The 27390-nt window shown below is 36.6% G+C and overlaps 1 protein-coding gene and 1 long non-coding RNA gene across 3 annotated transcripts in view; one reads left to right on the top strand and one right to left on the bottom strand.

Annotated features, from left to right (window-relative positions):
• The window catches only part of LY75 (lymphocyte antigen 75), a 46600-nt gene extending 23718 nt beyond the window's left edge, over nt 1–22882 (top strand). The window contains exons 17-35 of the mRNA XM_084288743.1: nt 827–862; nt 1126–1301; nt 2316–2380; nt 3641–3717; nt 4709–4845; nt 5792–5897; nt 7118–7278; nt 7978–8107; nt 10638–10870; nt 12681–12849; nt 13959–14120; nt 15045–15167; nt 15600–15794; nt 16185–16405; nt 17385–17559; nt 18274–18441; nt 19679–19801; nt 20263–20430; nt 21241–22882. Of these exons, the coding sequence (XP_084144869.1) occupies nt 827–862; nt 1126–1301; nt 2316–2380; nt 3641–3717; nt 4709–4845; nt 5792–5897; nt 7118–7278; nt 7978–8107; nt 10638–10870; nt 12681–12849; nt 13959–14120; nt 15045–15167; nt 15600–15794; nt 16185–16405; nt 17385–17559; nt 18274–18441; nt 19679–19801; nt 20263–20430; nt 21241–21425 (2810 nt within the window). The 3' untranslated portion in view covers nt 21426–22882. The remainder of the gene's footprint in view (nt 1–826; nt 863–1125; nt 1302–2315; nt 2381–3640; nt 3718–4708; nt 4846–5791; nt 5898–7117; nt 7279–7977; nt 8108–10637; nt 10871–12680; nt 12850–13958; nt 14121–15044; nt 15168–15599; nt 15795–16184; nt 16406–17384; nt 17560–18273; nt 18442–19678; nt 19802–20262; nt 20431–21240) is intronic.
• Nucleotides 16892–27152, bottom strand: LOC311210666. Of its 2 annotated transcripts, XR_014618542.1 has the most exons (5): nt 27047–27152; nt 20772–20916; nt 19993–20079; nt 18590–18660; nt 16892–17096 (listed from the first exon to the last, which is right to left on the bottom strand). It is a non-coding gene; the product is annotated as an uncharacterized lncRNA (long non-coding RNA). The 2 variants fall into 2 exon arrangements; XR_014618543.1 differs by lacking the exon at nt 27047–27152 and having other exon boundaries at nt 20772–21206.
• Nucleotides 27153–27390: the final 238 nt, after the last annotated feature.

Consider the following 27390-nt stretch of genomic DNA (forward strand, 5'->3'; position numbering starts at 1 on the left):
TGAAATACATCTAACTAGTTGAGAGGAGGTAAGCATATTTGAAATATTGCTCATTATCAAATTAGAAGATATGAACTAGGCAGCAAAGAAATATGACCAAGAACTAGGGTTATAAGTCTCAGAAATTCATCACTTTTCTTGGTATTCTTTATGTTTCAGTAATGAAAAGAAGGTATCTGTCACTGAGCGGTCATTATTGCACAATAGCAGAAGCTTTGCAACCCATGTTTTATTGTTTTCTCTATGAACCATTAGAAGTCAGTATTTGAGATGCCTTGCCTATGTGATACACAAACTGACATGCACCTAAAGTATTCATAGATTTATCAAAAAATGACCATGAGGAGGCGGATGCAGTATCACTGTTCACATTTTCTTTCTTTTGCCATAAAGTGGTTTCTCAGTAGGTGAGGTGATATAAGCCAAGTGATATTTGTAACTATAGGCATATTGGCTATACAGTCTGCTTCTACTTTAGGCAAATGAGCCTCTTGCTTGTTCTTCTGGTACAGTTAGTGTACTACAAAATTAGTGTACAAGCTTCTCATTGTTGTGAGACAGAGGTGAAAATGCAAATTCTTATAGAAGGAAACAAAAAAATAAATAAAAAGCACACATATTTAAGACTGAGGTATGGAATACACCCATTAGTTTTGAATCAGCTTGTTTTAGACTATTTTATCTATGCATGAATTTTCTCCTTCCTCCTCTGCCCCCCATCATGCATACCCAGAAGCATAACCTATCGCTTCCATTGTTTGTGACCATTATTTGTCTCGTTATAAGGTGAACTTGAAGTGACTGTTCTTTTTTTTCCTCTGAACAGGTAGCACTCCAAAGACACCTGAGTGGTATGTACCAGGTAAATGGACTTTTTGTGAATTCTAACACTTTATGTATATAGTAGTTACTACTGTATATCTTTTATTAGTTTTGTTATATTACTGCTGTAATATCTTTTTGGTGACAGCAAAGGTCATGACTGATAGGATTTGATTCTGAGAGAGATCCAAATGCAAGAATAAGTGTGTGTTTTTCCAGTGTCAAATTGAAATTTCTCATTACATTCAGAAAAAGAGTTTTTCAGAATTGATTTCTTATGCGTGTGATACTTCTTCTGTATAGATGAAATTGGAATTCATGGAGCCCCACTTGTTGTTGATGGTGCGGAGCTATGGTTTGTACCAGATAAAAACCTGAGCTTCCAAGAAGCTATTTCCTACTGTCAAAAAAATGATAGCGATCTAGCCTCTGTGGAGTCTTACCCAAAACTCAGGACAATACTATCTCAAATAGAAAAGGTAAGGAAGTTTATCTAACAGATACTTTTCACTACAGGGAAATACTGTTGCTGGTTTTTCCAATACAAGAAAATGTTAGTCCTTAATTTCTTTCTTTATCCTATTGGCCTTAATAGTTTTTAATTGTTTTTAAATCCAAAATATGAATTGAAAGAGAATACAATGTCAGTCTTGTAAAAGGATGTTTAAATGTAAAAATAGCCTCAGCAACTGAAAAAAAATAAATCTCCAAATGGATAGAAAATGCCATAACAGGACCATCATGTAAGCTCCACATTTTCTGCAAATACTTGACTAACAATTGCCCCAGCTGTTAATTTTATGTATGGGGTAGCATGTATTTTATTTATTTTTTTTTTAACTGAGGAGAGAATGCATGCTGACCTCAGACTTTGCTGTGAAAGGGGTTTGTGGTGTTCATAGCATGGGTGCGTTCTTCTAAGGAATCTTACAAAAACATGAAATTAGCAGTTTGCAAAGTCTCTTAATGAAATTTATCCTGAGAATGAGAAATTATCTGGAAGGAGAAAGGAGAAAGCAGGAGAAATTGAGAATCTAACCTGCAAAATCTCTAGCGTTTTACAAACTATTAATTTTTGAGCTGTCTGCTGGAGGAATGAGATTATTCTGAGGGACGTCCTCGGATATTCTGTGGAACCACATCAGCTTTGGTCAGCTTGCAGTGATGTTCTGGTTGCCCGGTAGTGTTGCTGCTATGAATTTTGCAGGAATGATGCGTGTAGTATGCACTTATGAAACTGATGCAAGATTTCTTATAGCTTTATGCAACAGTGTGGAAAGTGTCTTTTCTTATATTAGATGCAGGCGTCTGTTTATCTGGCATATGCATCTTGAACTGTATCTTTTCCTATTCTTGAATAATTGTAAATCTGCACTATTTAAAAAAAATCATTTTAAATCAAATTAATTTTGTTACTGATTTATTGATGATGGAGTCTGGAGATCAGTCTCTATGGATTGTAAAATACCATTTTGTTCTTTTTTTCCCCACAGTTATCAAACAGCGAACAAAAGTGGTGGCTGAAGTTTATTGATTATGGCTACAGCTATCATTCACCGTATGTAGAATAATCTATTATTGTAAACTTTTTTCATGCCATTTTTAGGCATATAGTTAAGTAGAACAGTTTCTAAAGGAAAATGTTTTATCCCCAAACTTGTAAAAGATCACTTCTGTATCATCCTGAAGAGATAAGATAAATTGGAACTAAGCTAGGAAACAGTACAGCGCTGTTTGGTGAACACTGTTCTCCACATCTGTTTACATGGACCTGCACCTACTCTGACAATACTAAGCATAGACAACAGAGTACCTAGAGCAGAGAGAGTAGGAGAACTATGTGGTGCAAGTCATAGTTAGCACAGTATGTATATATACTTAAAAAGTAAGTATATTTCAAGATATTGTTGAAATATTCTAATGAGTTGCCAATGCTTGGGTTCTGTTCCCATTACAAAGCATCAACATCAATGATTTATACACAACTGTATGTGTACATGTGTAAATTAATAGACTTGGATGAAAAGGAACAACTTAACTCATAATCCAATTCTTCTAAGTCTCTCCAGTCCTATAGATTTCAGGTTGTTGGGCTTTGACATCTTAGTCTTGTCATGTGAATCATTAATATACAGGGCCCTAATAGCTAATGAATTCAATTGATCTTTAAAATAATTTTATTGGATTTTAGGCCCAGTTTTTTCTTGTTAATAATTGAGGAACTGAAAAAGATTCTGGAAAAAAAAAAGTGTTGGTTTTGAGGATAGGTGAGAATATCTGAGAACAGGAAATGTGAAATCAGTTTGACACCTTTCTCCTAGTTAGGTAATGTGAAAGTCTTGGATTGCTAATACTGTACTCCCGTAGAGCTGGGATGCCTCACAGCAAACCTTGCATTGTGCTGTCTGTGGCTTCAGCAAAGGATCATGAGCTTCTTATAAGCAAAAATCTTAATTTGCCAAAATACTGTAGTGATATACTACTTCAAAAACATTTTAGAAAGGATAAATGTGGGCTGTTGACCATTATCCTCGCTTGTCTTCACAGTGTGCTAGCAACTGCAGCATGCGATGAGTAATCTACCCTTGTAGTGCACATCTCCTTAACAGTTAATTTGGGCATGGTATATAACTATTGAACCTACCACATGTTTGTTCCTAGTCTAGTTTCTCCCCCTCTGTCCTTTCCAGTGTTGTAGGGCATCTCCTAGAAACAATTACCAGCCCAAATTTTTGTATGTACTGGCTCTGTTGCTATCAGAGTTTCCACCTGAAGATCACACTGGATTGGAGATTGACTCTGAAATGTTTGTATCCAGTTTACAGTTATTTCCACGCTTCCATGATCGATTCCTGAGGGATTGCTGGTATGTTTCTAGAAAGAACTGGTACAGAGGTATGGCTGTTTTCAATTTTTCTCCCCTCTCTGTCATTGTTATGTTTAAAAAAAAAAAAAAAAAATGCACACTGATGCTTAGTTAGAAGTGAATGGCTTCTTGATGATTATCTGATTCAATTTTGAATAATTTATTTCTTTATAGTAGAAGCTATTATAATATTTCTTGATGTCCAGAGGCAAACCTGAATTCATATGACAATTTTTTTTTATGGTTTGATTGTCACTCCTGTGACATAAATTAATTTATGTGAAATCTGTTTCACTGGTCTTCTTTGTGTGTATGCAACATATTATGAGCTCTGGAAATTGAGTGGTGTTAGAGTAGTTTGACTGAATACCTGCAACTGAATATGTAGCTGGAGATGCAAATTATTAAGTAGTGGAGTCATAATGGAAAAGGTACATGAAGTAATTTAAATGCTATCTGGTGTTACTTGAGCCTTCTTTTCTATTTTCAACATTGCTTTACATTGGGAAAATTTTGTACCTTGTAGAGACTAAATATGTCTATTATCATTTCCACTTTAAAGCACGTTTCCCCCATTATTCTGCCAAAAATTCAACTTTACTAGGAAGACAGTCCAGTTAATTCTGGAATCATGTAAAACACTACAGGACAGACTCAGAATTTCTTTTGGCTTTAGTGGACTTTAGATTACACATCCTCTATGCTAGAAAATGTCCTCATATTCAAAATATTTTAATTTCATCTTTTGTTTGTTGAAGTTACCTCTACTTATGTTAAGTGTAGCTGCTGGAAGAAAGATCAGAATCTGTACCTTTAGGAATGATATATTATTGTCTGATATAATCATTTACATTTGTCTCTTGCTCTCCTGTTGCGTTTAAAGCTTTATGTTGGATCATACTTCCCTGTAGTTGCACTGAAAAGGACTTTGCTGTGCGTTTCATCATGTCAAAATATGTGTGGCAATTAGAGCATGACAGAAATTATCATAACTGTTTTTTAAAACTTACATTTTTGCAGACTACCCAGTTAACTGTAACATGAAACTGCCCTTCATTTGTGAGAAAAATAATGCCTCCTTACTGGAGAAACATGATCCCAGTTACCGCCCAGTCACAGGAGGTTGCCCTAAGGATTGGCTTCGGTTTCGGAATAAGGTACAGAAAAAACACTGATCAATTATCATTACTTATTTTTAATTGTCCACTAAGCTGGAGAGCCCTGCTGAAAGAGGCAAGGAAGTATCCAGTGTGTTCCGGAATGAACTGGAAGGTGGCTTTTGTAAACTACATGCAGTGATTAAAATCATCTCCTCTACTTCTCTGTTCGTTTTTGATGGCTTTTAAATTTTAAAGCAGTAACCTTCAGGATTTTCATTTTCCCCTCACCATACACTTAGATCCAAGAACTTTGTTTTTATTATCTAATCTCGTGCTCTGCTTTGAAGAAAAATATTATTAGAAAGGAAAGGATGAGATTTCTGCTTCCTAAGTCACCTTAAGGATTTAACTTGCTTAGGAATTAGAGGAAATTTTTAAGAATGAACCAACAGAAATCAAAAGCCATACTATAGTAAACTTTAGTACTAGGTTTCAAGGTAGTCATTTGAAGTCATAGACTGATTCCTATTATGTGACCTGTTGCTGTTCCCTGTACATAAGTAGTGTGCATCAAATCTGCACATTGCATTGTGCCAAGACTTGCAAATTTACTTCAAGTCGTTGCAGAATATAGCTTTTGAATTCCTATCTAGTTTCTCGCAAAAGATAATGCGTTACAGTAAAAGGTTCTTGGCCATCCCAGTCTGACTTCAGTTAACACATCTGAATTCGCATTCTTAAAACAGTACACGATCCTGATATAGCTGATTAAAAGTTATTGAATTCTAATCCTCTGCTGTGAATGATGAGCTACCCAGTGCGATTATTAATAATTTTTGTATTTAGCTATTCTACTAGCTAGTAATGGTTCCCATACTTTTGAGAAAAATAGTTACATTTTATTACAGGAAATGAAGTGAGATTTTAAGGCTGATTCAGAAACATTTTCTTATGAGTTGTTTCTTAGGTATGAAAAAAACCTTTTCTTATGTTTATTTTGCAGTGTTTTCTAAAGATGAAATCTGAATATTTAACATTTAATGCAGCTAATGAAAAGTGTATAACTTTTGGAGGTTCACTTCCATCTATCTCAAATCAAGCTGAGCAAGGTATGGTAAACTGGGGGCACTTTCACTGTGCAGCTTCTCTTCCAAACTCAATATAGTTCTGCTTAAGAACAAGAACATAAAATCACTTGTTTATCTACAGGCATACTAGGAGCATTCTAAAAATCCAAGACTGCTTAAAAATGTGTTGTCTATTGTTGTCTGTGCTGCTAGAAACATGGAAATTCAGTTGGGGGGGAAAAAAAAAGTAAAACCTTGCATTAAAGAACAAGGAGAGAAGGGTCACTGCTGAATGAAAATTTTCCATGTTTTGCTTTGCTTGTTAAAAACAACTGAGATTGTAGACTTTGTACTGTGAAGACTGCAGTTTTTATGTGTCCCTTGCCATTCCTCCCGCCAGTACTGAAGTCCATGTACATGGAAAAAAGGTGCAATTGTAAATGAGCTTACCTCTTTCTGTGGGCTGGTCCCATTGGTGTTAGGAGGGTGGCTAGTTCTGACATGTAAATCTTCCATGGATTTGTATCGCTTAGAAAATAGGCTGAGGCTCGCATGTGGCCAGTAGTTAAGACATGTCAGCAGCAGCTAATTACATAGCTTCAGTTTGTCTTCCTGATCTAGATAAGCTGAGTGAATGCCTTTGGTGCCTGGGGGGGTTCACTGAAGGCCATTGTTTCATTCCAGAATGTTTGGTAAGAGGGCTCTGGTTTAAGATTTCCTTGTCTGATTTTTTTTTTTCCATCTAATCCTTGCTTCCTTTGTCCAGTCTTACTTCCTCTGATGATGGGGTAGGCAAACTCTGCTAGAACCTAAGAAATGATTCTGCCTTATGGGGTATGTCAATAGGAGAGGAAGGTGGAGCTATGACTTCCTTCATCAGTTTGGAGAGGGAAGGAGAGAACTCAAGTTCTCTCTGCAGGGAGACAATAGAAGATCATGCAGACTTGTGGAAAAGCAGGTTCTGAAATTTGTGTAATTGCAAGGGTACAAAGCACTGAAGGCAAAAACAAGTTAAATATACTCCTTGCTCCTCAGCTGAAAATTTGTAGGACAAATAACAATAGACTACTCCATTCAGATAAAAGACAATGCCTTTGGGGTTGATTATGAAAGAAGGCAATGATGAGCATTTGGGAATCTTAAAGGACTAGGAAAATGAAGCTGATAAAAGTGGGGGTTACCTTATTTATGCAAAGTGTTTTTTCAGGTGTTTGCTGTTGTCTGAACCACAATGTGTACATGTTTACTGTTTTGTCCAACAGATTTTATAACATCCTTGCTTCCTGAAATGCCGAAAGATATTTGGATTGGCTTGCAGTTTTTGTTCAGCACAAGAGAAAACAAATGGATAGATGGGAGTAAGCTGTTGTATAGTAATTTTCACCCACTCCTGACAGGAAGACTAAGGAAAATTCCTCTGGATGTAAGTTCTGACTTTTGACTACTAAACTTCTCTTGACTATTGAAAAATGAAAGTTGGAATACTTTCAAAAGTAAAAGGGGGGAAAAAAAAAAAAAAAAAAAAAAAGACCAGATCCCTCAAGTGGTGATTTTAATTAGCAGACAAGGTGACTGAAAGTAATGGAATTCTGTTTATTTGGACCTTTATTTGTATGATGTCTTCTGAACTGATACATGAAACACTGAAAGGTGAAGAAAAACAAACAAACAAACAAACAAAAAACCACAACTATTTAATGACTTCTGCAATTGCTATCTGCAATTTAAAGACTACATAAAAACAGTCATCAAAAAGATGCCATCAATAATTATTAGTTCAGTTATACTTAGCATCTGTAAACCATCATGCATCGGTATTTAGCATGCTGCTCTACCAAGGCGAAGCATAATAAGTATAATGGAATCACACCCACGAACAAGATTTTAAGTGTTAATTTTTTTCATTTAATGTTCTTCCCCCATATTTAGCTTATGAATTCTTTTTGAGTCTAAGCACCTGGTAGTGTTTGTAAAATAGGCAAGCTGTATTGCACCACTCCTTTGAAACTTCTTAAACAAGTTCAGACAGATCAAGTTCTCCTAGCCTCATGTTCTTTCACTTTCTCTACGCGAGTATGTTTATACTTTATTTTTGTCTGATAAGTGTGTCTATGACTTTCAGCTTTTTGATGAAGAATTTAACAATCAATGTGGTGTAATCCTCAATGATCCCAAGTCTCAGTATGTTGGAACATGGAATTTCACTGCTTGCGCTGACAGGCATTTCTTGGGTATATGCCAGCGGCCTACAGGTAAGTCTGCAGAGTCAAAATAATTTAAATAAATTAGAGCCAGAGTCTGCTGTTAAGATGCGTATGCCAGAAGACCTCTTAATACATGTAAATCATTGCACTTGAAGAGCAAGATTCTTGTAGACACTGAGCAGGTTCGTTTTGGAAAATCATAGTGTGAAAGGGCGATGATGTGGGACAAATTTTATCAGCTATTCAGAATTTTCCCGTTTGTTTTTCAAAGAACATTTCAGAAGGTATCTGTTTTCCTGAGAGGTACTGACTGTGTGGTTTCACTGAAACCATGCTTCAGCATATAGGAGCTTTAACATTCTGGGGGTATAGATGTCATGTACATCAATAGCTAGAACAAGTGACTCCTTCTTTCCCCTTGGAACTGTGGAAGATGGAAGTCCTGGGGAGGAATCTCACAATATTTTCACCATATTTAAACGTCTCCTGTGCTTTTAGCACTATCAGAATAGGAGGTATCATGTGCTCTTGAAGTTGAAATTGGACTCCCCAGAGCAAACCTTGAGGGCTTACATGAAGAGTGATAATCTGCAGTGATGTGGCTTTCCCTAGCTTCATAGATTTATTGGCATGAGTAGGGTTTCCTAATCTGAATTAAAAATAATATTCCGATACAGCCATGTAGGTTGCTCGGCACAAATTACTGGAACTAGATCAAACAAATATATCTACTCTTGCATTTAATTACTGCTATGGGCTAATATTCAGCATACCCACTTTTGAGTATGTACTTCTATGTAATTAACCCTCTTAAGTAACTAACTTGCTATCTTCTTAGGAAAAAAAAAAGCTGTGTAAAAAACACCCAAGAAAATATTCACCTTCTTCTTTTTCTTCTTTCTCAAATAGGCAAAGCAAGCTTATCCCCCTTATTTAACATAAAAATATTCTTTATTCCAGTGCCAAACATTTTGGAAATTCCAAGTGTCCAAATTTGAAGTCTAGCTGGGAGAGATGTAGTCATTAAAAAAAAAAAAAAAAAAAAAAACGGAAAATTTGATTTTTATTAATAGAAAGTTGATCTGCATAGATCGGTGTATCTATGTCTGAGTTAACTAAAATAGTAAGCATTTCCTCCTAGCCAGAACTGTAGAAGATGTAATGAGAAAGGGCTTGGGACTGTCAGAGTATGTATCCCGGTCACTGGGGATATGGGTCTTAAGGTGATTTGTGTGGAAAGGGATCTCAGAAGGTTGCAGGGATAGCTGAGACCTGTCCAAGTTGCCTTGAGCTTTATCCTAGAGAAAAAGACAACTCAGATTTCTAAGAAGTCTTGGTATGATTTGTTATTTGCACAACTTCTTGAGACATTCACCATCAGCAATTACGTCTTTTCTCTCTCAGAAATGAACTTTTACTGTTCTGCCCCTTACTAACTTGTTTTCAGTTTGGTACCCTTTGATATGTGGTTACTCTTCTGGTCCAATGGTTCTCTTTTTGCTAGCTGTATATCAAGTGAAAGCATTTAGCAGCAGACATAAGCAACTTCATTCTAATAGTCCATTTCAGCCTTCTCGCTTTTATGGTCTACTGAAAGCTGGAAATAGTGCATAAATACCAGATATATATTTATTTTTCTCTGTTCTTGTGTTTTGAAAAATGGCTCTGCCAGACTACCAATTAGCCATTTTTACATTATTATTTGTAGTGTTTTTTCCTCTCTCAGCAAGCCTTTTTATGTTTCCATGTCAAGTTTCTTCTGCCTTTTTTGGGGAAAGATGTATTTATTTATTATGTATAGATTTGGGGGAGTTACTAGCTTTGCATGCTTTAATTTACCACCCAAGGGAATGTTTGCATATTTTATTAACTACAATTGCAACGCATCACTGAGCTGTCTGCCTTCAGAATGATGCTGATAACTGGCGAGGCTCAGTGCTAAGAACACAAATGGTAAATTACACCCTTCCCTATTCAACGTGGATATTCTATAATTTATTAAGTGCATATGGAAACAAAATCAATTCCCAATATGCGTGTGGATGGCAGTAAGAAACTCTGGGACTGTGCTGTACACTGTGAGATCTGTATAGACAAGTTTTATGGCCCATTGGATTTGCATAAGCATAAATTCACAGGCTCCACAGAGATAAATGAATCAAGTATAGCAGTCGCTATCTTGCAGCAGAGAGCAGTCATTTTCTCCCACTGCTGTATCTGATTGAAGCTGTGGAGTATGTTTTTTCTTCAATAAATTAAATTTTTAACACTATTTAGCAGTTAAATAAAAATAGCTGGTACAAAAAAAGTGTGAAGCCAAGTTAAGAGAGAGATAAAAATAGAGTGGCTGAAAATAGCCCTTCCTGCTTTTTTTGCTGTTATATATTCTCTGTCTAAAGTGTAAAAGATATTTGTTCCTAACTAAAATCATTAGCATAATCTACTTCCTAAGAAAGTATTTTTGATATTTTTTCCAGGGGAATATAAACAGTGTTTTTTTTCTGTTTGTTACAGAGAAATTGGGAATTTAGAATATATTCCATTGTTTAACCATCTAATAACTGTATTTCTTATTTAGGCATAGGAGCTGCTGATAATCAGACAGAGCAAGTCCTTAATGAAACATTCAGCTATCAAAATGTTCAATATGAAGTAATTCTGAAGAATTTGTCCTGGGATGATGCAATGGCTGCATGCATAAATCGCAAGATGCAGCTGGTTAGCATCACAGATCAGTTCCAGCAGGCTTTTCTGGCTGTTCAGGCTGCCCTTCATAATCAACCGCTGTGGATTGGGCTCTTCAGCAGAGATGTAAGTTTTATTTTCCATTCAGAATGTAGCTTAAAGTAATCTTTAGAGTTGTATGAAACAGAAACTGAGATTAAAAAAATGCAGTAACACATTAATTTCTGGGGTAACTTTTCATTTAGTGATAATCATCCAGAGGGTCTCAAGATTAATGTTCTAAATCTTCTGTTCTCTGAGTTACATAGTCAGTTGTTGGACTCTGCGGAATAGACTGATGAAGAGGAGACAATTGTTTTAAAAGATTATAGGAAAAAGGGACATATTGTAGGGGTAGCATCAACACAGGTCACTATACTACCTTTTGTCTATTTTGTTAATGAACGAATAATATAGTCTTTTAGTATTATCAGCACTGTTTACACTACCACTGTAAAAAGTCAATTCAAATTCTGCTCTAAACAGGAGAAACTAGAAGTGGCAAATGAAATCCGGAATGAATAATTGAATACTTCTGGAGATATATTTATATAGTTTATGTTAAACTCTGTTATTATTTCATGTTATTTGTACTTCTGCTTTGAGTTTGAGGGAGACAATGAGATGCATTTTTTCTTCTTCTTCTGTGGCTGTGTGTGTTTGTTTTTAAAATCTCTGGAAAAGTCAGTGCAGGAGGTACTGCTTGACTGTTCTGCCTTTATTAGCCAGAGGACCTCCTGGCGATCTTCAGTGTGGATTGAAAGCACTCTTAGCTGTTAATGAACAGGTCTGGGCTTGCTTGCAGGGTTATCTTTTTGCTGAACACAAGTCTTGATAATTGCAAGAAAAAAGTTAAAACTGGTTTGAAAAAAGCCTTACCTGCAAAGGTTGGTGCTCACTTGGCATCTATGGTGTTACGATCTTCCTATGTCAGTAATTGGCTACTGAGTATTCAAGGCAAAGCAGGAAACAAAATAGAAATTTCAGTGTATACTTCATGGAGAATATTTTTTAAAAGGAAATAAGCATTTAGTCTTAATGAAGATGAAGAGACCAGAACAACCTTTTTTCCCTCCTCCTTTGAATATTAACCTAATATTAAAACCTAATAATTTGATGTGACAATCAAATGATTTATTTTGGTGCATACAGCTCAGATATGCACTAGCTTTTGAATATTGGAATGCTTGGTTGTTCGGGCACAATTAAAAAGTCACATGAAAGGCAATTCTAATGAAGTCGATCAACAAAACTTGTTATTCCAGTGCTGGAATCCTACATGCAAAAGAAAGATACAAAATACATTAAATTACAAATAGTCAAGGAGATTTCCTGAGGAAAACTTTAAAATGTAAGGTTCTTAAAGGGTACCAAGGTTGTTGCATGTGGACTTTTCTTATTCCTCCTGCATCCTCCAGGGCAGAAACGTATCTTATTTATTAAATTAGTTAAATACTTGATAGACTACTTTCAACTCTCTGTGGAGAAACTTTGTTTTCAGATATTATCAGTTTTCCAAGACCAGATAATTAGACCTGTCACTGATTTACAAGTGCAAATGATGTAATTTGGACATCTCATTGCCTGGCCTTCTTCCATAAGCATAGAAGTTAAACATTAACACTTGATAATTTGTCATTCATTTCAGCTGTTTCATATTCTTGCAACTGCAAAACTTAAAACAACAAAGCTTGTTATATTGTGAACAGATCAAAATGAAAGAGTAGCAGAACATTTAACAGTTCACACCGGAGAGAGACACTGAATGCCATCTGTTTAGCGCACTCTGGCCAATGCAAATGTGTTATCTTGTTTTCTGTACCTTATATATGCATATTATATATATTTTATTTTTATTTACTATGTAAGCTGATCAATTTTACTTGTACAATGCTAGGGTGGAAAACATTATGGCTGGTTGGATGGGAAGCACGTTAGTTTTAGTCGCTGGTCTGACGATGATGAAGAAACAAGTGAAGAATGTGTGTTTTTGGATATTGATGGCTTCTGGAAAACTTCTGACTGTTCCTCTGCAAACAGAGGTGTTATATGCTACTCATCAGAAAGTACGTATGCAAGCAAAATACTTCCAAAAGGTGCATTTTGTTTCATGGTGAAGCATATTTGAAAATTTCAGATTGTAACTTCAAAATTAAAACTTTTTAAAATTACATTCCTTCAGACTAGCTTGTTTAAAATAGGGTAGTATGCACCTGTTGATATTAATCCACAGGCTACATAAAAACAAACTCAGCATAAGTGCTTTGGGGTAGACTATACCTTTTATATTGTTAACTGATTCTACCTTTGTATCATTACTTTAATACCATTGCATACTAATCTCTCCCACTTGCATGTGGAAGATGACTGAGCTACCTCTGTACTATAAACATCTTAATATTGAGACCTCTTTAGTCATTCAAGTCTAAAAAGAGTAAGAGATACCTGACTATACCTGACTATATGGAGGAGAAAGACAGCAGGTAGACACTGAATTGAAAGGTGCAAATTAAAGTCATCTTCAGTTCACATAAACTGTTCTAAATATACATCTATTATAGCAGGACAGCTTTTTTTGGGGGGATGCATATGTAGCATGACTCTCAAAGAGAAAAACATCTCAGATTATCACAGATTTCTTCTAGGAGAACATTAATAGTGAGAAGACAGTTAAAACTATTGTTGTACATACTGAGTCACAGTAAAGTATATACTTGAGATTATGACATCTTTAATTAAGTGGTGCTTCCACTCTAATCAACTACAAGAAGAGTTCTTCTCACTTATCAAGTATTAAACAAAGTCATAGAACTAGGCTGTATTGCCAGCTATGGAATAGATTATTTGTTATGGTGATCTACCTTCATACAAAAGGCAGTAAGAGCTTTTAGTTACTCGTTCATGCTTAGCATTTTTATGTAGTGATTTTATTCTTAAACCTATATAACCTAACAGTTGTGCAAGCTGTAAGGGTTTGTACTCTTTTGTAATGCTTACTGCTTAGTTACTTAAAAACAAAACAACAACAAAAAACCCAAACATCACTGTCACAATTGAAAACAGTAACACATTACACATCCAGAGGGCAACACTTTTGTCTTGCTTGTTTTAAAATGCTACCTGAAAATGTACTGTGGTGTGTAAAATTGTTTTAATAATGTTTTTCCTTATTTAGAGAAGAATGAAAAAGAACAAGTTACACAAGTTAAGTGTCCACATAAGATTAAAAATACACCCTGGATATCATTTAGAAACAACTGCTACACTTTTATGATAACAAAAAATAGATGGCAAGAACTGAAGTCTCAAGAAGCTCATCATTTATGCAAGAAAATGAGTAAGTACTTCTTTATATTACAGGTATCTAAGGTCATACCAGATTGAGGGAGATTAGTTTTAGATCTGAGTCACTGTCTTAAAAAGACAGCAAAGTGAGGGTTTAGGAAGGCTGTGCAGTTGGATATGTGTATTAGTGTTGCACTGCCTGATGCTGTTTGTGCTCATGCTACTCTGATTAAAAGTGCAAGGCCATGTGTTTGAGAGGGAGATAACTAGGAACTGCTGAATTCTGAGATCTCTGAAAAATTGAAAACACACTTTTTATTTAAAATATGCAAATTTTAAATGGTTTGGGTAATTGTTATCCCCTTGGCAATGTTCTGTCTTTACAGTCACAAGTACTTTTTTTTTTTTTCTGTGGAACAGTGAAGTGAACAAAGTAAACAGGCAGAGAATAGCCAAATTCAGAAAAGCATATGGGCTTTTCCTGTTCATCCTGATCAAAGCGTACGCTTAGGAGCAGCTTCCCTCTTATATTAAGTAATTCTTTTAGCATTTCAAAGACATGCGTACTTACATAAACTGATTTTTCATTAATTGATTTCAATTCAGTCTTTTTCTTAATCTGCCTACTAGATAAAAAGTATTAAGAACATTGTGAACGATTGCTGATAGCTTTGTGTTCTATACACCTGTTTTTTACTAAAATAATAAAGGGAGAAATAGTAAAGGGAAAATAAAATTTTACAGATGGTAGAACCCATAAAAATTTCTGGAGATGAGTCTTAGCCACAAAACCAGGGGAAGCACTATTGATAACGTCTTTGAGAATTGTTTTCCCACTATTCATTTGGTTCTTTTGTCTTGCTTTTATGCATTTTTAACCTATCTTTAGTAGTTAATAATAGCAGTGAAAACTACTTTGTTGTAACTGAAAGGTGAATCTGTAAGAAAGTAATTAAAAAAAAAAAAAAATCAACAGATCCAGAAGCATTTGTTCTGAGTGTTCGAGATGAAGAAGAGAATAACTTTGTTACTGAGCAGCTTCATTCATTCAGCGGTCTGGCTATGTGGGTCTGGCTGGGTGTAATTTATGACGACAGTGGTAAGTTGTCTTTTTTTTTTTTTTTTTTTTGTAATAACTAGATTGGAGATGGTTTGCAGCATTAAGTGCATGTTTCTTGCATGTTTCAGCATATAGCTAAACTCAAACCAAATACAAACATATAATAATGATTTATATTTGTATTTATCTTCTAGAAGAAAATAGTTATGGACATGGTTTCTGTTTGAGTGATAATTAGATCCAGTATGTTCTGTTTCATCTAGATTTGATTTCCTGGAAAGCAGGATGTAAAAGGGCCTGGATGAGTAATACTAATGTATTTAGCATTGTATACAGAACTAATTTAGAGTAACTTAGAGCATCACTGATTTTTTTCCAAAGTGAATATCTGTCTGTTAATGTCATTAAAAGCTAAATGGTATTTGTACGCATAATGACAACAGTTTGATAAATATGCAATATTTTTCACAGACAAAGTTCTGAAGTGGTATGATGAAACTCATCTGGCTTACAATAACTGGAGGCTGGGAAGACCTACCATAAAGAAGAACAATTTTTTTGCTGGTGTAAATCTTGATGGTTTCTGGGATATTTATAATTATTCTCAAAGTTGGCATGCTCATCACTATAATGTGTACAGTATTCTTGCCTGTAAAATTGAAAGGGGTAAGTTGTAGAGAAGATTCATGTATAATTTATGGAGTGTTGGATGAGGCTCATAATTTAAGTTCTGGTCCTGCAGCACCTTCTGTATAAGGCTTTGGTTTTGCTCCCATTTAACCATGTGGCACTGCTCTTACGGGCTCCTGTTGGTATAGGGTCAGTCTGTGCATAACTACTGCAATATTCTGAGCAGACTGAATGTGTTTGCTGTACTCCGTCATTGGCTGTTTGTAATGTTCAAAATAGAGAAAGATATTTTACATGACATTAAGTGGCTTGCACTGAAAAAAAAATAACTCGTCTTGCATTGTTACAGATTAATTTTAATACTTTACATATGTTCTTAGTAGTATTAATGAAGTGTACAGTTTGTCTTGTTTTTCTTTGAAATAGGACCCCAACAGCACAAACCTCGACTGCCTGAGTCTATTCCACATGGAAACAGAACATACAGGATCCTTCAAAAAAAATTAACGTGGTATGAGGCACTGAGAGAATGCAAACAAAATAGAAGTGATCTAGCAAGTGTACACAGTGAATCCGAACAGTTATTTCTGGAAGATATTGTCAAGCAGGATGGCTATCCTCTGTGGCTTGGGTTGTCAATTCACGATGTAAGTATGTACTGTTGGTAACCTCAGTAAGACTTTGTAAATACTATCCTGTATATGACATCAAATATTTTCCCATATTTCTCTTCCAGATCCTTAGAAGCTCCATTTCCATGTAACATATATTAAAGCATATTAAATTTCAGTGTATGTAGAGACACTGCTGCTATTTTTTCTGAATCTTTGAAACTTTAAAATAATACAGTCAAGCAAGGCTGAATGGAGCATGTTTAGTGCAGGTCAGGACTGGTTCTTCAAGGCCATTCAGGAATTGGCTCTCTAGCAAGTTATGCATCCCTTCTTCGAGAAGGCCAAGCTACAGATCATATTCCTTTTCTGTCTGCTTGTCCTGAGAGCAAAAGCACATGGTCCCAACCCCATTTCCCACAGTACTCCCCAAATCTGCCTCCAGAACTTGTAGTGGTAGTTGGTTGGCAGGATAGTCCTCTGCAGAGAGTGCAGAAGTGTGTTTTCTATGCTTACCTTTCCTACTTCTGCTCCTCCTTTGATTGTGAACGGGTCCTCCACTTCTCATAACTGTCTCTTCATTGTCAAGAGTTTCCATCGCTGTATCTACAGTTTGAGCTGACACTGCAAACCATTGCTGAGCCTGGCCTGCTTTATGCACTGCAGCCATGCCAGCGGTTCAGCAGTTTGCAACACGTCTAGTAATCTCCACAGAAAGGAAGACAGACTGCTTAAATGGAACAGCAGAATTACATTAAGTAAAACATTCCCTGCAGAATATTACAAGGCACACTGCGGGTTTAAACTTGGAAAGGTGCTATGGTTTCGCAGTTTGCACAAACTGGTAGGATTCCTATGTTAAGAATTGCTTGGATTGAGAGAATGAGGTATCTGAATTTTAATTTATCACTCATCAAGTGATAACTATTGCTACGTGACTTATTAATGACTGACAAGATTTAAACCACAACCATGTACTGCAGCTTAAAAATTGTAGTTTTCTTTCTTTAATTAGGGAAGTAAAGCTAATTTTGAATGGTCAGATGGAACTGACTTTGACTACTATCCATGGGAATTAGAAAACTCGAATGCTACTGAGAACTGTGTTCTGTTGGATACTAAAGGATCTTGGAACCGTACAAAATGTACAAATGTTGCTGAAGGTGCCATTTGCTATAGCCCTCCAAACAGTAAGTGTTACTTTCCAACATTTTATGTAGTTATCTTCTGTATTCTACTTTTACATGTTTTAATTAGAGATAGAAACAAAGGCTGAAAGACCACGTGTTTTTTTTTTAAGAGTCTAGCAGGGATGATAGAATGTTGGAGACTCATTCTCTAGAGGTAAAAACCTAAAACAATCCTTGTCTTCTCCTGGTCACCTCTGACAAACACTTAAGTGTTGATCTTTTTCTTAATCAAATCTATATCAAACATAAACCAAACTTCAAAACACCATAAAAGGCAAGGGAAAAAAGGTTCCCAAGTCTTTGGGACTTGTCTTATGTCCATTTTTAAACAATTCTACTAGACTTGAAGAATTACATACTAATAATATGATTATATTAGTATATCAATGCATTATAATATTATATTATATATATTATATTTTATACATATATCATACTATAGATTACAGATTATTATATATAATGTAACATATTATATACCATACATTAATATATATTACATTATATATAAATATATTACTATTATATGTAATAATACATTATATAATTATGTATAATATATAATTATTTATTATTATACTAATATTAATATACTGATTGAATAATGAATGTTGGTAGGAGCAGTAGTCCTTATTAATACTTTCATGTTACTACAACAAAGAAACTGCATAAACTCCTGCAGCAGAAATAACATTGATATCTTTATCTTTCCAGAGAGACAATTACAGCAAAAGCAAGCGAGCCAAGCCCCAGGATGCCCGCAAATTAGTGGAACACTACAGTGGATACAGTATAAGGATCATTGTTACGCATTTGACATGGCGTTCTACAATTTTTCAGTATATAATGCGGAAGATGCTAAGAAAGTCTGCCAGAAACTGAGTATGTGTAGACTCTTTATCACATTACAATCTGTAATTAGTCTATTATACCAAAAGAATTAAAAACAAGAATGAAAGCCATACACTGGCTATGCTTCAGCTTTTCAGCTATCCTTCTTTTATTTAGGAAAACTAATAGGTAGCTTTACCTTTGAACATCTGATTAAGGCCCTTGATAAAACTCTGTAGTGTGCTGACAATTTGGTTGGCACATGGATATCTGCAAAGAAAATGCAGATATTCATTCATGGAGGATTCAGAAACTTAAGGTTTACAGTTTGAAAGAAAATTTTTATTTTATACAAATAACTTTTTTTAGAAATAAAGTTAGTGCTTTTAGCAGTGCTTTCTTACACATATGCTTTCATTAGTTGCCTGCAGATATCCCTATCAAATAGTCCAAAGATTATAGATAATATACATTATAGATGTTACTAAAAAACACTTTTTCTGTCAAATTAAAGGAATCTCTCCTGTTTGATAAGCTATGTGGGGATTGTATCACAAAAGACAATGTTAAGCAACTGCATGTACAGAATCTTTGATCACCTTAGTTTAGAAGGTAGTGACTGTCGCAACTTCTGTAATCATATGATATAATGTTAAACCCACTATGTAGGAGGGAAAAAAAAGAAAAGGTGCAAATAGACCCAGTTCTGAATTCACCTTTCTACTCAGCCTGCCCTGGTGGCTCAAAGAGAAAGTAATCTTTCCCTAAATTAAGCTTCTGGCTTATATTTGCATATAGTGGTAAAGAATGGGTACACTGGGTCTCAACTCCAGTGTACCTTTTCCTTCCTCTTACTCCTTAATTTAACACTGTATATAAAAAAAAAAAAAAATGAGGTACAAGTGATTTAGAAAATAACTCGATTCAACAAAATGCTGAGCCTTTTACAAAAGGGATTATCACTTGAACAAGACTAGAAATTCTGAATCAGTGATATACCTTTTGATATCTTCCATGTAGGTAGTCCATACCTGCAGTAAGTTAACTGCATTTTATTTCATATGACCTGCTTGAATAACGAGTCATCTGAAGCTATCTAGTGTAGCACTACACTGTATTTTAGGGCGTGGAGGGTTTGTCTTTCTTTTGCAGGTTACTTCAATTAATCATAGAAGCCCAGATCATTATTTTTTTTTCTTGACGTAATTGTTCCCCCAGGAAGCTTAATGTACGAACACAATGGAAATTTCTAAAGTTACAATTCTGACCATTTTCCTCTTCCCCTTAGATCCTTCAGCAACACTTCTGACCATAGGAGATGCTGAAGAAAATGCATTTGTGAGCACACACATAAAGGAGAATGATCTCATCACCAAGAAAGTATGGCTTGGACTGACTCAGAACTCTAAGGGTAAGAAGCAGCAACCATGTATGAACATGAGTGTTTCATATGGTAAATAAAAATGTATAAATCCTCAAATAAGAATACAGTTTGTAGTAGTGGTAGCCTACAGTAACTCCTGTCTGAGGTTGGCATCCCTCACTTAGCAGGGCACAGCCCTTTGGACTTTGTCATGTGTTAAGTCTCTTCCTGTTGCTCACCTGAGATAGTCAGGAATCGGTGACGTTCATTTTCTCCAACGCTCTCACTGATGCTTCGTGGTGCTGTCGCTTCTGTCCAAATCGGGTCTGGAGAAGAGGTGTGGTTAAAAGTGATGTGTTCATAATTATTGCTTTAAATATACAGAATAGATATTCTCAGCTCTGATTCTTTTAGCAGTGTAAAATAATAGTTCAATAGCTTGTGAGCTACATTCATTGTAACATTAAGGGATATTTTGGTGACCTAACTAAGCAAATTTTTCTCAACAGATCAGTCCCTGTACTGGCTTGATGGCTCATCAGTTAATTACGCCAACTGGGAAAACAAAAGCACAGAACTGAATGAAAAATGCAGTGTTATCCTGTCCACAACTGGCACATGGTCCAAAGTTGACTGCAGTCGTAGCCAAAGCAGAGTGGTTTGTAAAGCTCCTTTAGGTATGGAAAAATTGATTTTTAGCAGAGACTTAACACTGTAGTGACTACATTCAGGATATTCTTTTTGTGGTGGGGGAAGTCTCTTAAATTAAAAAAAAAAAAAAGTGCAAACCTCACAAGAACCTATCAAGTAGCTCTGCCTTAAACAAGAGCCTTCTGTGACTGTTCTGTCATAAAACTACATTCAGCTAAGACAGTATACTGATGAGAAACAAAGGACAAATTCTTTAGAAATTTACTTCTCCCGGCTCCCACTGTCCACTTATAATAGGGTAAGGGAGAGAATTGAAATTCGCACTTAAGAGACAGCATAGAGTAGTTCCTGTGTTTTTAGTTCTTACCAGAGGGTGTCTTTCATGGGCGAGTCCATACAGGTAGGTACAGAAAGACTTCTGCTTGTAAGAGAAGCTGGGTAAACAGGTACTGCAGATTGTTTTCAAGGAGGATTGTGTTTCAAGGAGGAAGCTTCTGAAAATGGTCGCACAGCTCCAGAAAAAAACACAAAAACAAACAAACAAAAAACTCAGGCCTCATGTTAATTCCTCACATTCTGCTCTGTCCAGAAAAGGAAGCAATCACTTGAGCATTAAGCAGATTAATCAAAATAGACAAATACTGATTCACATGAGAACCTAACTTCCAGTTGATAAGGTGAAGTCTATTAATACGTTGAAACAGTTTGCCTTTACTCCAGCTAAATGACTCCTACATAAATGTATTTAGTGTATAGCTACCTAAGCACCAACCCCATGAAAGCAATATTCTTACCAAAACTCTTTAAGTAACAATAATTTTTTTGTTCTGTTACAGGTTCTAATCATACTGGGGTGGCTGTAGCATTTGCCCTGTTAATTATCCTAGTCTTCGCTGTCGGATTAGTGTGGTTTCTCTACAAAAAGAAGCGTCTTCACTGGAGTGCCTTCTCTTCAGTACGTTACCAAAGAGGGATGAATGATGATGAAACTGATGATGTGTTCACAAAAGATAGCTATTGAGAACCTGTTCCTTCTAGGCAATTTAGCATGAACTTCACTGTGTGAAGCCACAAGGAATGAACTACTTGATGTTTTGTTACTTCTTTTTGAAAAAGTAATAAGGCTATTCATGGGGGCTAAATTCTTTTATACAAGCGTGCAATTTTTCTTCAAGCCCATTTACATTTGGCCTCAGTTTAAGGTACAAGGGTTCTGGAGTTCTGTAATATATTTTAATTTAGAATATTATTTTCCTTCTCTTTACTGGAAAACGTTTTTTAATGAAATAATTTGTGCCAATAGTACTTATGCAACATCACCGTATTGAATGCATGTAAAATTGCTACATGAATTCTGTCACTTTTGTACAATTTTCACTCAATAACTTCAGGCCAAATGATGTAACATTTTGATAGCTAGCACTGGATTTACCCTGTAGCAGCTAGCACAAAGACTATAAATAGGAGACAAGCCATTTTTGTGTAGCAACTTTTCTAGAAAGCTATTACAAATTTTGATACAGTAGGGGAGAAAGGAGTTATAAGACAACTAAGCATTCTTTCCCATCCAACTAGACTTTAAATTTTCTTGTTGTAGTGGAGGAAGATCATACTGCTACTTTTTCCCCTCGAAGTCATGAAAAAAACCATGTTATAATGGTGAGATAAGAATCTTAGAATGCAGAATGCACATTTTGAGCAAAGAATTATAGGGAATACCCTGCACTAAAGCCATGCTATCTACGAGTAAATTAAATAAATGTAGAATATTTTAAAAGTCTGAGACTGGCAAGCTGGCAAGTAACTAATCTTATCCCCCAAAGGTAGCAGGAGTAGCAAAACTACCCGCTAAGGGCTAACTGCAAGCACAAGCAAAACTCAAGACATAATTAAAAACCTTAGCCTTATAAAAGCAAAGGCATCAATGTTGTGTTTTATCCTGTGATATAACTGTCAAGTAAATTATTCAGTTTCTTTTTACAAGTCCTTTCACAAAGTTTTAAAAGCACAAATAGCAGAAATGTTTACAGTGAAAATCAGTATCTAGAGCTAAGCATTGATTAAGACAAACATTAAGAAAACTGCACCTAGAGTAGTATTTAGAGGAAGATCTATCACACTCTAGCTTGTCTTCAAACTACTCTGGAGTTAGACCCGAGTGATTTTCTTGTGGATAAAACAGGGAAAAGACCTCCATTTTATGATCTGTTGCACTGTGACACCTGAGGACAGGAGTTTGCAGTGATGGTGTTCCATGTTCTGTAACAAGATGCTCCTGACATTGTACCTCCAGTAATGCTCTTGTTTATACTAGGGTTAAATGCTTTACTATATAAGGTGAAATATCTGTTGTCTGTCCAAGAAATAAGATAAAGATATAAGGAAGGAGTGAGAAAGAATGTATGGTAAATTAAGTTGCGTATGTAAATGCTAAAAATACTTGAGTATTTTACATAAAACTTAAACTTGATTTTTGTATGGAATGTGTCACTGTGGCCTTTTCTATGCACTCCGAAGAAAGTTATAAAGGGAAAAAGGGAAGACAGCATTGTAAATGTTATTCTAGTGATTTGACTGTTTCGGAAGTCATTAGACTTCTTAAACGTGCAGTACGAAAGTCAGAACAGACACGGCTACTTTTATGAAGGAGTATATGCAAAAGACCAAATCCATTCCCCATCTAATGATGGTGTGATATGGGAAATAGGAATACATTTGGTCTGACATGCTGAAAAAGCGTACTACTGATTTCTCTAAAGCAACATTGCAAGGTCATAACATTCAGCTGCGTTTTTTTCCCTGCGGTTTACTTACGTTGACAGCACTTTTCTTTGTTCCTTTTTGCACTATTTTGATAAGCAGGTGTTTATCATCTGTACTGAGAAATAGAGAACTTTCTGTAGATATCACTTTAGAGCCTGTTAAAATAGAGTGAAGGGGCATAGTAAAGGAAACATTGTTTTAGTTTGCTGATGAAGAAATAAGCACTTTCATTGTTTTGGTACTTAGGCACAATTGTGGACGTTTTCTTTCTTCTTTCTTGATGCTAGTTACTATGTAATGAAAATAATCCCCACCTCCCTTCTTAAGCCTCCTTGGTTCCAGAAGTGTGAAATATAAACCCTGGTGCCTGTCATCTTGTTTTAGCTTATAAGCATAAATGCTTTGCCAAACAATTTCTAAGTTAACAAACTTTAAAAGTGGTGTTTTATTGTCCTTTTCTAACAACAATAATAATTGGGGAAAAATATTTACAAATTCATGTTTTCAGATTTACTAGTTTTATAGGTGTTTATACTTTGAAAATTTTTAGGTGCGAGTCTGAAATTGAAATTAGTGATAAAATCCTAATTACCCAACAAATGACTATATCCTTTTTATAATAAAACCAAATATTTGTATATTTTATTCTTATGGATGATGTAAATAATTTTGCAAGGCCCCTCTTCTCGTGTTTGTTTTATCATACCCAAGTTGTCTAATCACTGGTGATTCTTATTTGAACAAGCACAACTGCCTTAGTGCAGCTGAATAACCCACTTTATTTGAAATATATAGGAAAATTATTTAGCAGTATTGTTACTGAAAGAATAAAGTTAAATAAAACACTAAACTGCTTACACTGGTTTTATTTCCATGGAAGCAGTTATCAGAGCTAAGGTACAGCTTATTAATCACTGCATAAAAAAAGCACATAGCACAGGAACTGTGATCACAATTAAAACAGATAGTTTTTACACGGATAAGGTTTGCCCAGAAAGGCAACATTCCTCTGTGCCTTTGTTTTTAAATCAAGGTACAGCTTAGAACAGCTTAGAACAGCTTAGCTCTAATGCAGTTTATAAGGGCTCCTAGCACAATTCCCCATAAAATGGAGGCAAAGTTAAAATACCTCCAACCTTGTGACAGTTGCAATTTAAGCATGAGCTGTGTTCATTTTAAGTATCACCTGAAACTCTGAATTCCAGACCCCTAAAATCCCACATCTGGCCAGAGGGCAATGTTACTAGCTACAGGCAGTGCCTTGCTGGGAGAAACACCCTGTTATGCACAACTATGAACATGGTCAATTGCCTCAAAAGAATTAATGTAAGAACTGAAGACAAAGGACGAGCAGGGAAACAGAAACACAAAAACAAAGTATATTCCCCAGGTCACACAGCGGTGGAAGTGGGAAGACATCTTAAAGCACAGACTGTCAGCTGGACTGCGGTAGTTCAACACAAAAACGATACAGCTTCAGCTAAATGCACAGAGGTTTTTGCACACCTATGACCTGACGTGCACATCACAGTCCTGTTACAACTGAAGACCTTACTCCTATGGAAAGACCCATAGCAAATGGAGCAGCAGCTTTGGTTACTATTCCTGATTTTTGCACAGTCTCTGAAGCATCTCTCACCAAATCCTCTGTCACAGAAAGGTTAAACTGCACCTGACACTGGACCAACCATCATTTTCACTTTAACACAGTTTCTGTGTCAGTAACTTAACTCATGCAGCTATCAACCACAAATGCTTATGCACGAACACTGGCTCTGATACATTTATTGCACTTTCTATCATTTTTTTTCCTTCTTATTTTTTAAACCAAATGTACCATCTGCTCATTGCTCTGGACATACGTTACACATCCAAACATTTTTGAATGGCGGAAATAAATTGCATGGCCTGTCAGTGATTATACATATATACACACATATATATATACACACACATATCTATATTTGGTGGTTGCAAATAAAGACCACATTTACAATATGTGTTGCTGAAAGTCAGAATTACAGTTTGGACGCTTTATGCAGGCGTTGTTGCTCCGTGTATGGAGCACAGTGTAACCCCCATATTCATAAAAGTTTGTCTGATTCATAGAATCAGACTGGTTTGGGTTGGAAGGGACCTTAAGGATCATCCAATTCCAAACCCCTGTCGTGGGCAGGGACACCACCCACTCAATCAGGTTGCTCAGGGCCTCATCCAACCCAGTCTTGAACACTTCAAGGGATGAAGCATCCACAACCTCTGGGCAACCTGCTCCAGTGCCTCACCACCATCTGAGTGAAGAAATTCCTCCTGATCTCTAATCATAATCTCCCCTCTTAGTTCCCCCTTGTCCTGTCAATATCTGACCGAGCAAAGAGTTGCTCTCCATCTTTTTTATAAGTCCCCATTAAGTACCGAAAAGCCGCAATTCATTCTGTTGTCAAGAAAATGCAAGTTCTTATTGACCAACTTATGTAACGGACTTTGATAGAGAACTATGAGCAAAATTAAAGAACTAAGCTTAGGAAAAGCAGGCAATCAGGTACACAAAAGACAAATTCAGTTGTCACTGTAATGGACTTCTCCCATTTAGATCTGAAGAGTTTTAAAACTGGCAATTGACAAAGCACTACAAAACATGATTTCACTATTGATACGAAATTAACTTGCAAATGCTGCACAGCATTAACGCCACTATCTTGTTTTAATCCCTTTATCGTATTTTCACATTGAAAATGCCTATGCCTACTATTGTAATATCTGCCAGTAACTAAGCTTTTTGACAGAACTTGGCAGGGGCAGGGTTAGGGAAATACCAGATGAGGTACATATACTTGTGATTACACGGTAATGCAACACAGACTGCAAGTCCTGGATTTCTATTTGCAGTGCAGAAAGAAATGCAATCAGAACGATGGCTGGTTGGTAGCTTTGCTCCTTTTCAGCATAAATATAATAATTTTCTCTATGGTAACTTTTAAGAAAGTGGCATTTCAGTGATAGAAAATAATTATTCCAAAATGTGCTTTCTTCATTATATTGGCCCCTTAACGTGCATATTTTTTTTTTTTTTTTTGTGAGAACAAAGATCTTTTCCTGCATGCTGTATCTCAGGGCACTTGCATTAACTCTAAGAGAGCTCTTTCTACTCCTGCTTTCTCTTAGCTTCTCTTTCCATATGCCCTGTGTCATTGTTCCCCTTTAACAGACGATATAGAATGAATGTTTAAGCAAAAATGCAACACTTCTTATACTCTGTAAAACGCAGCAAGCATTGTATGCCTATTCAGATTAACCTTACAAAGCCATTGATTCAGATGAACTCACAAATACGCCTGCATGATTGTGCATGGCTGAATGACATCCCTGTTAGCATCTGCACTGCCTGCTGCTTCATTGGCCTTTTTCATTGGCCCAAGCATGGTATGGGCATTGGGGCACTGTGTTGCAAGGGAGAGTGTAAGTTACATGTATACAGGTAATACACGGGCACATTTACCCAGGACTTGGCTCAGGAGCTACTTTGAGGAAAGGGGCTGAGCTCCTGAACTTTCTGCTGTGTCTTATCTCCTGCGGCTGCTGTTGTGCTTCACACCTCTTCTGTGCTGTGCCTGTTGCCCTGTCCCTCACAGGTTTTGCCCATCCACCTCGCACAGCCTCTGCCTTACGCTGAACACCTGGCTGTGCCTGCAGCCTCCAGAGCTGTGACTAGCCACCTGCAGACACCCTAGATACAAGTACTTGAGAAAGTATAGTACTACTTAAGCTGTGGCGTAGAGTTAACGTGTAAGCACCAGCACTGGCAGACAGAAAAGCTCCGAGTTACCCGACAAACACCACTAGGGCACCACTGGCGAGCGCACCGCCAGATAAACTCACCACCGGGCACAGAAGCCTGCAAACCAGCTGCCGGGGAAGGAGACCGGGAAGCACCACCCGCAGCCACCAGCCTGAGAGGCGCAGGACGAGCAGCCCCGCAACCCCACCGCGGGGCGCCGATACGAGGAACCCGAGGAACGCCCGGGGGCTGCGGGACTCCCCCCAGGGGCCGCCTCGGCCGAGGGACGGCCCCTGGGCGGGCCGCTGAGGCAGCGCCCAAAATGGCGGCAGGCGCCGCGCAGGCGCAGAGGGTGTACAGTGGTTGCCTGGCTGAGGGGTGACATGGAGGGCCTGGGGCTGCCTAAAGGGGTTTTAGCGTGTATGGGGTGTTCCAGGGAGGGCTG

This window comes from Netta rufina (genome assembly GCF_964035555.1).
Source record: "Netta rufina genome assembly, chromosome: 6".
Lineage (NCBI taxonomy): Eukaryota > Metazoa > Chordata > Aves > Anseriformes > Anatidae > Netta > Netta rufina.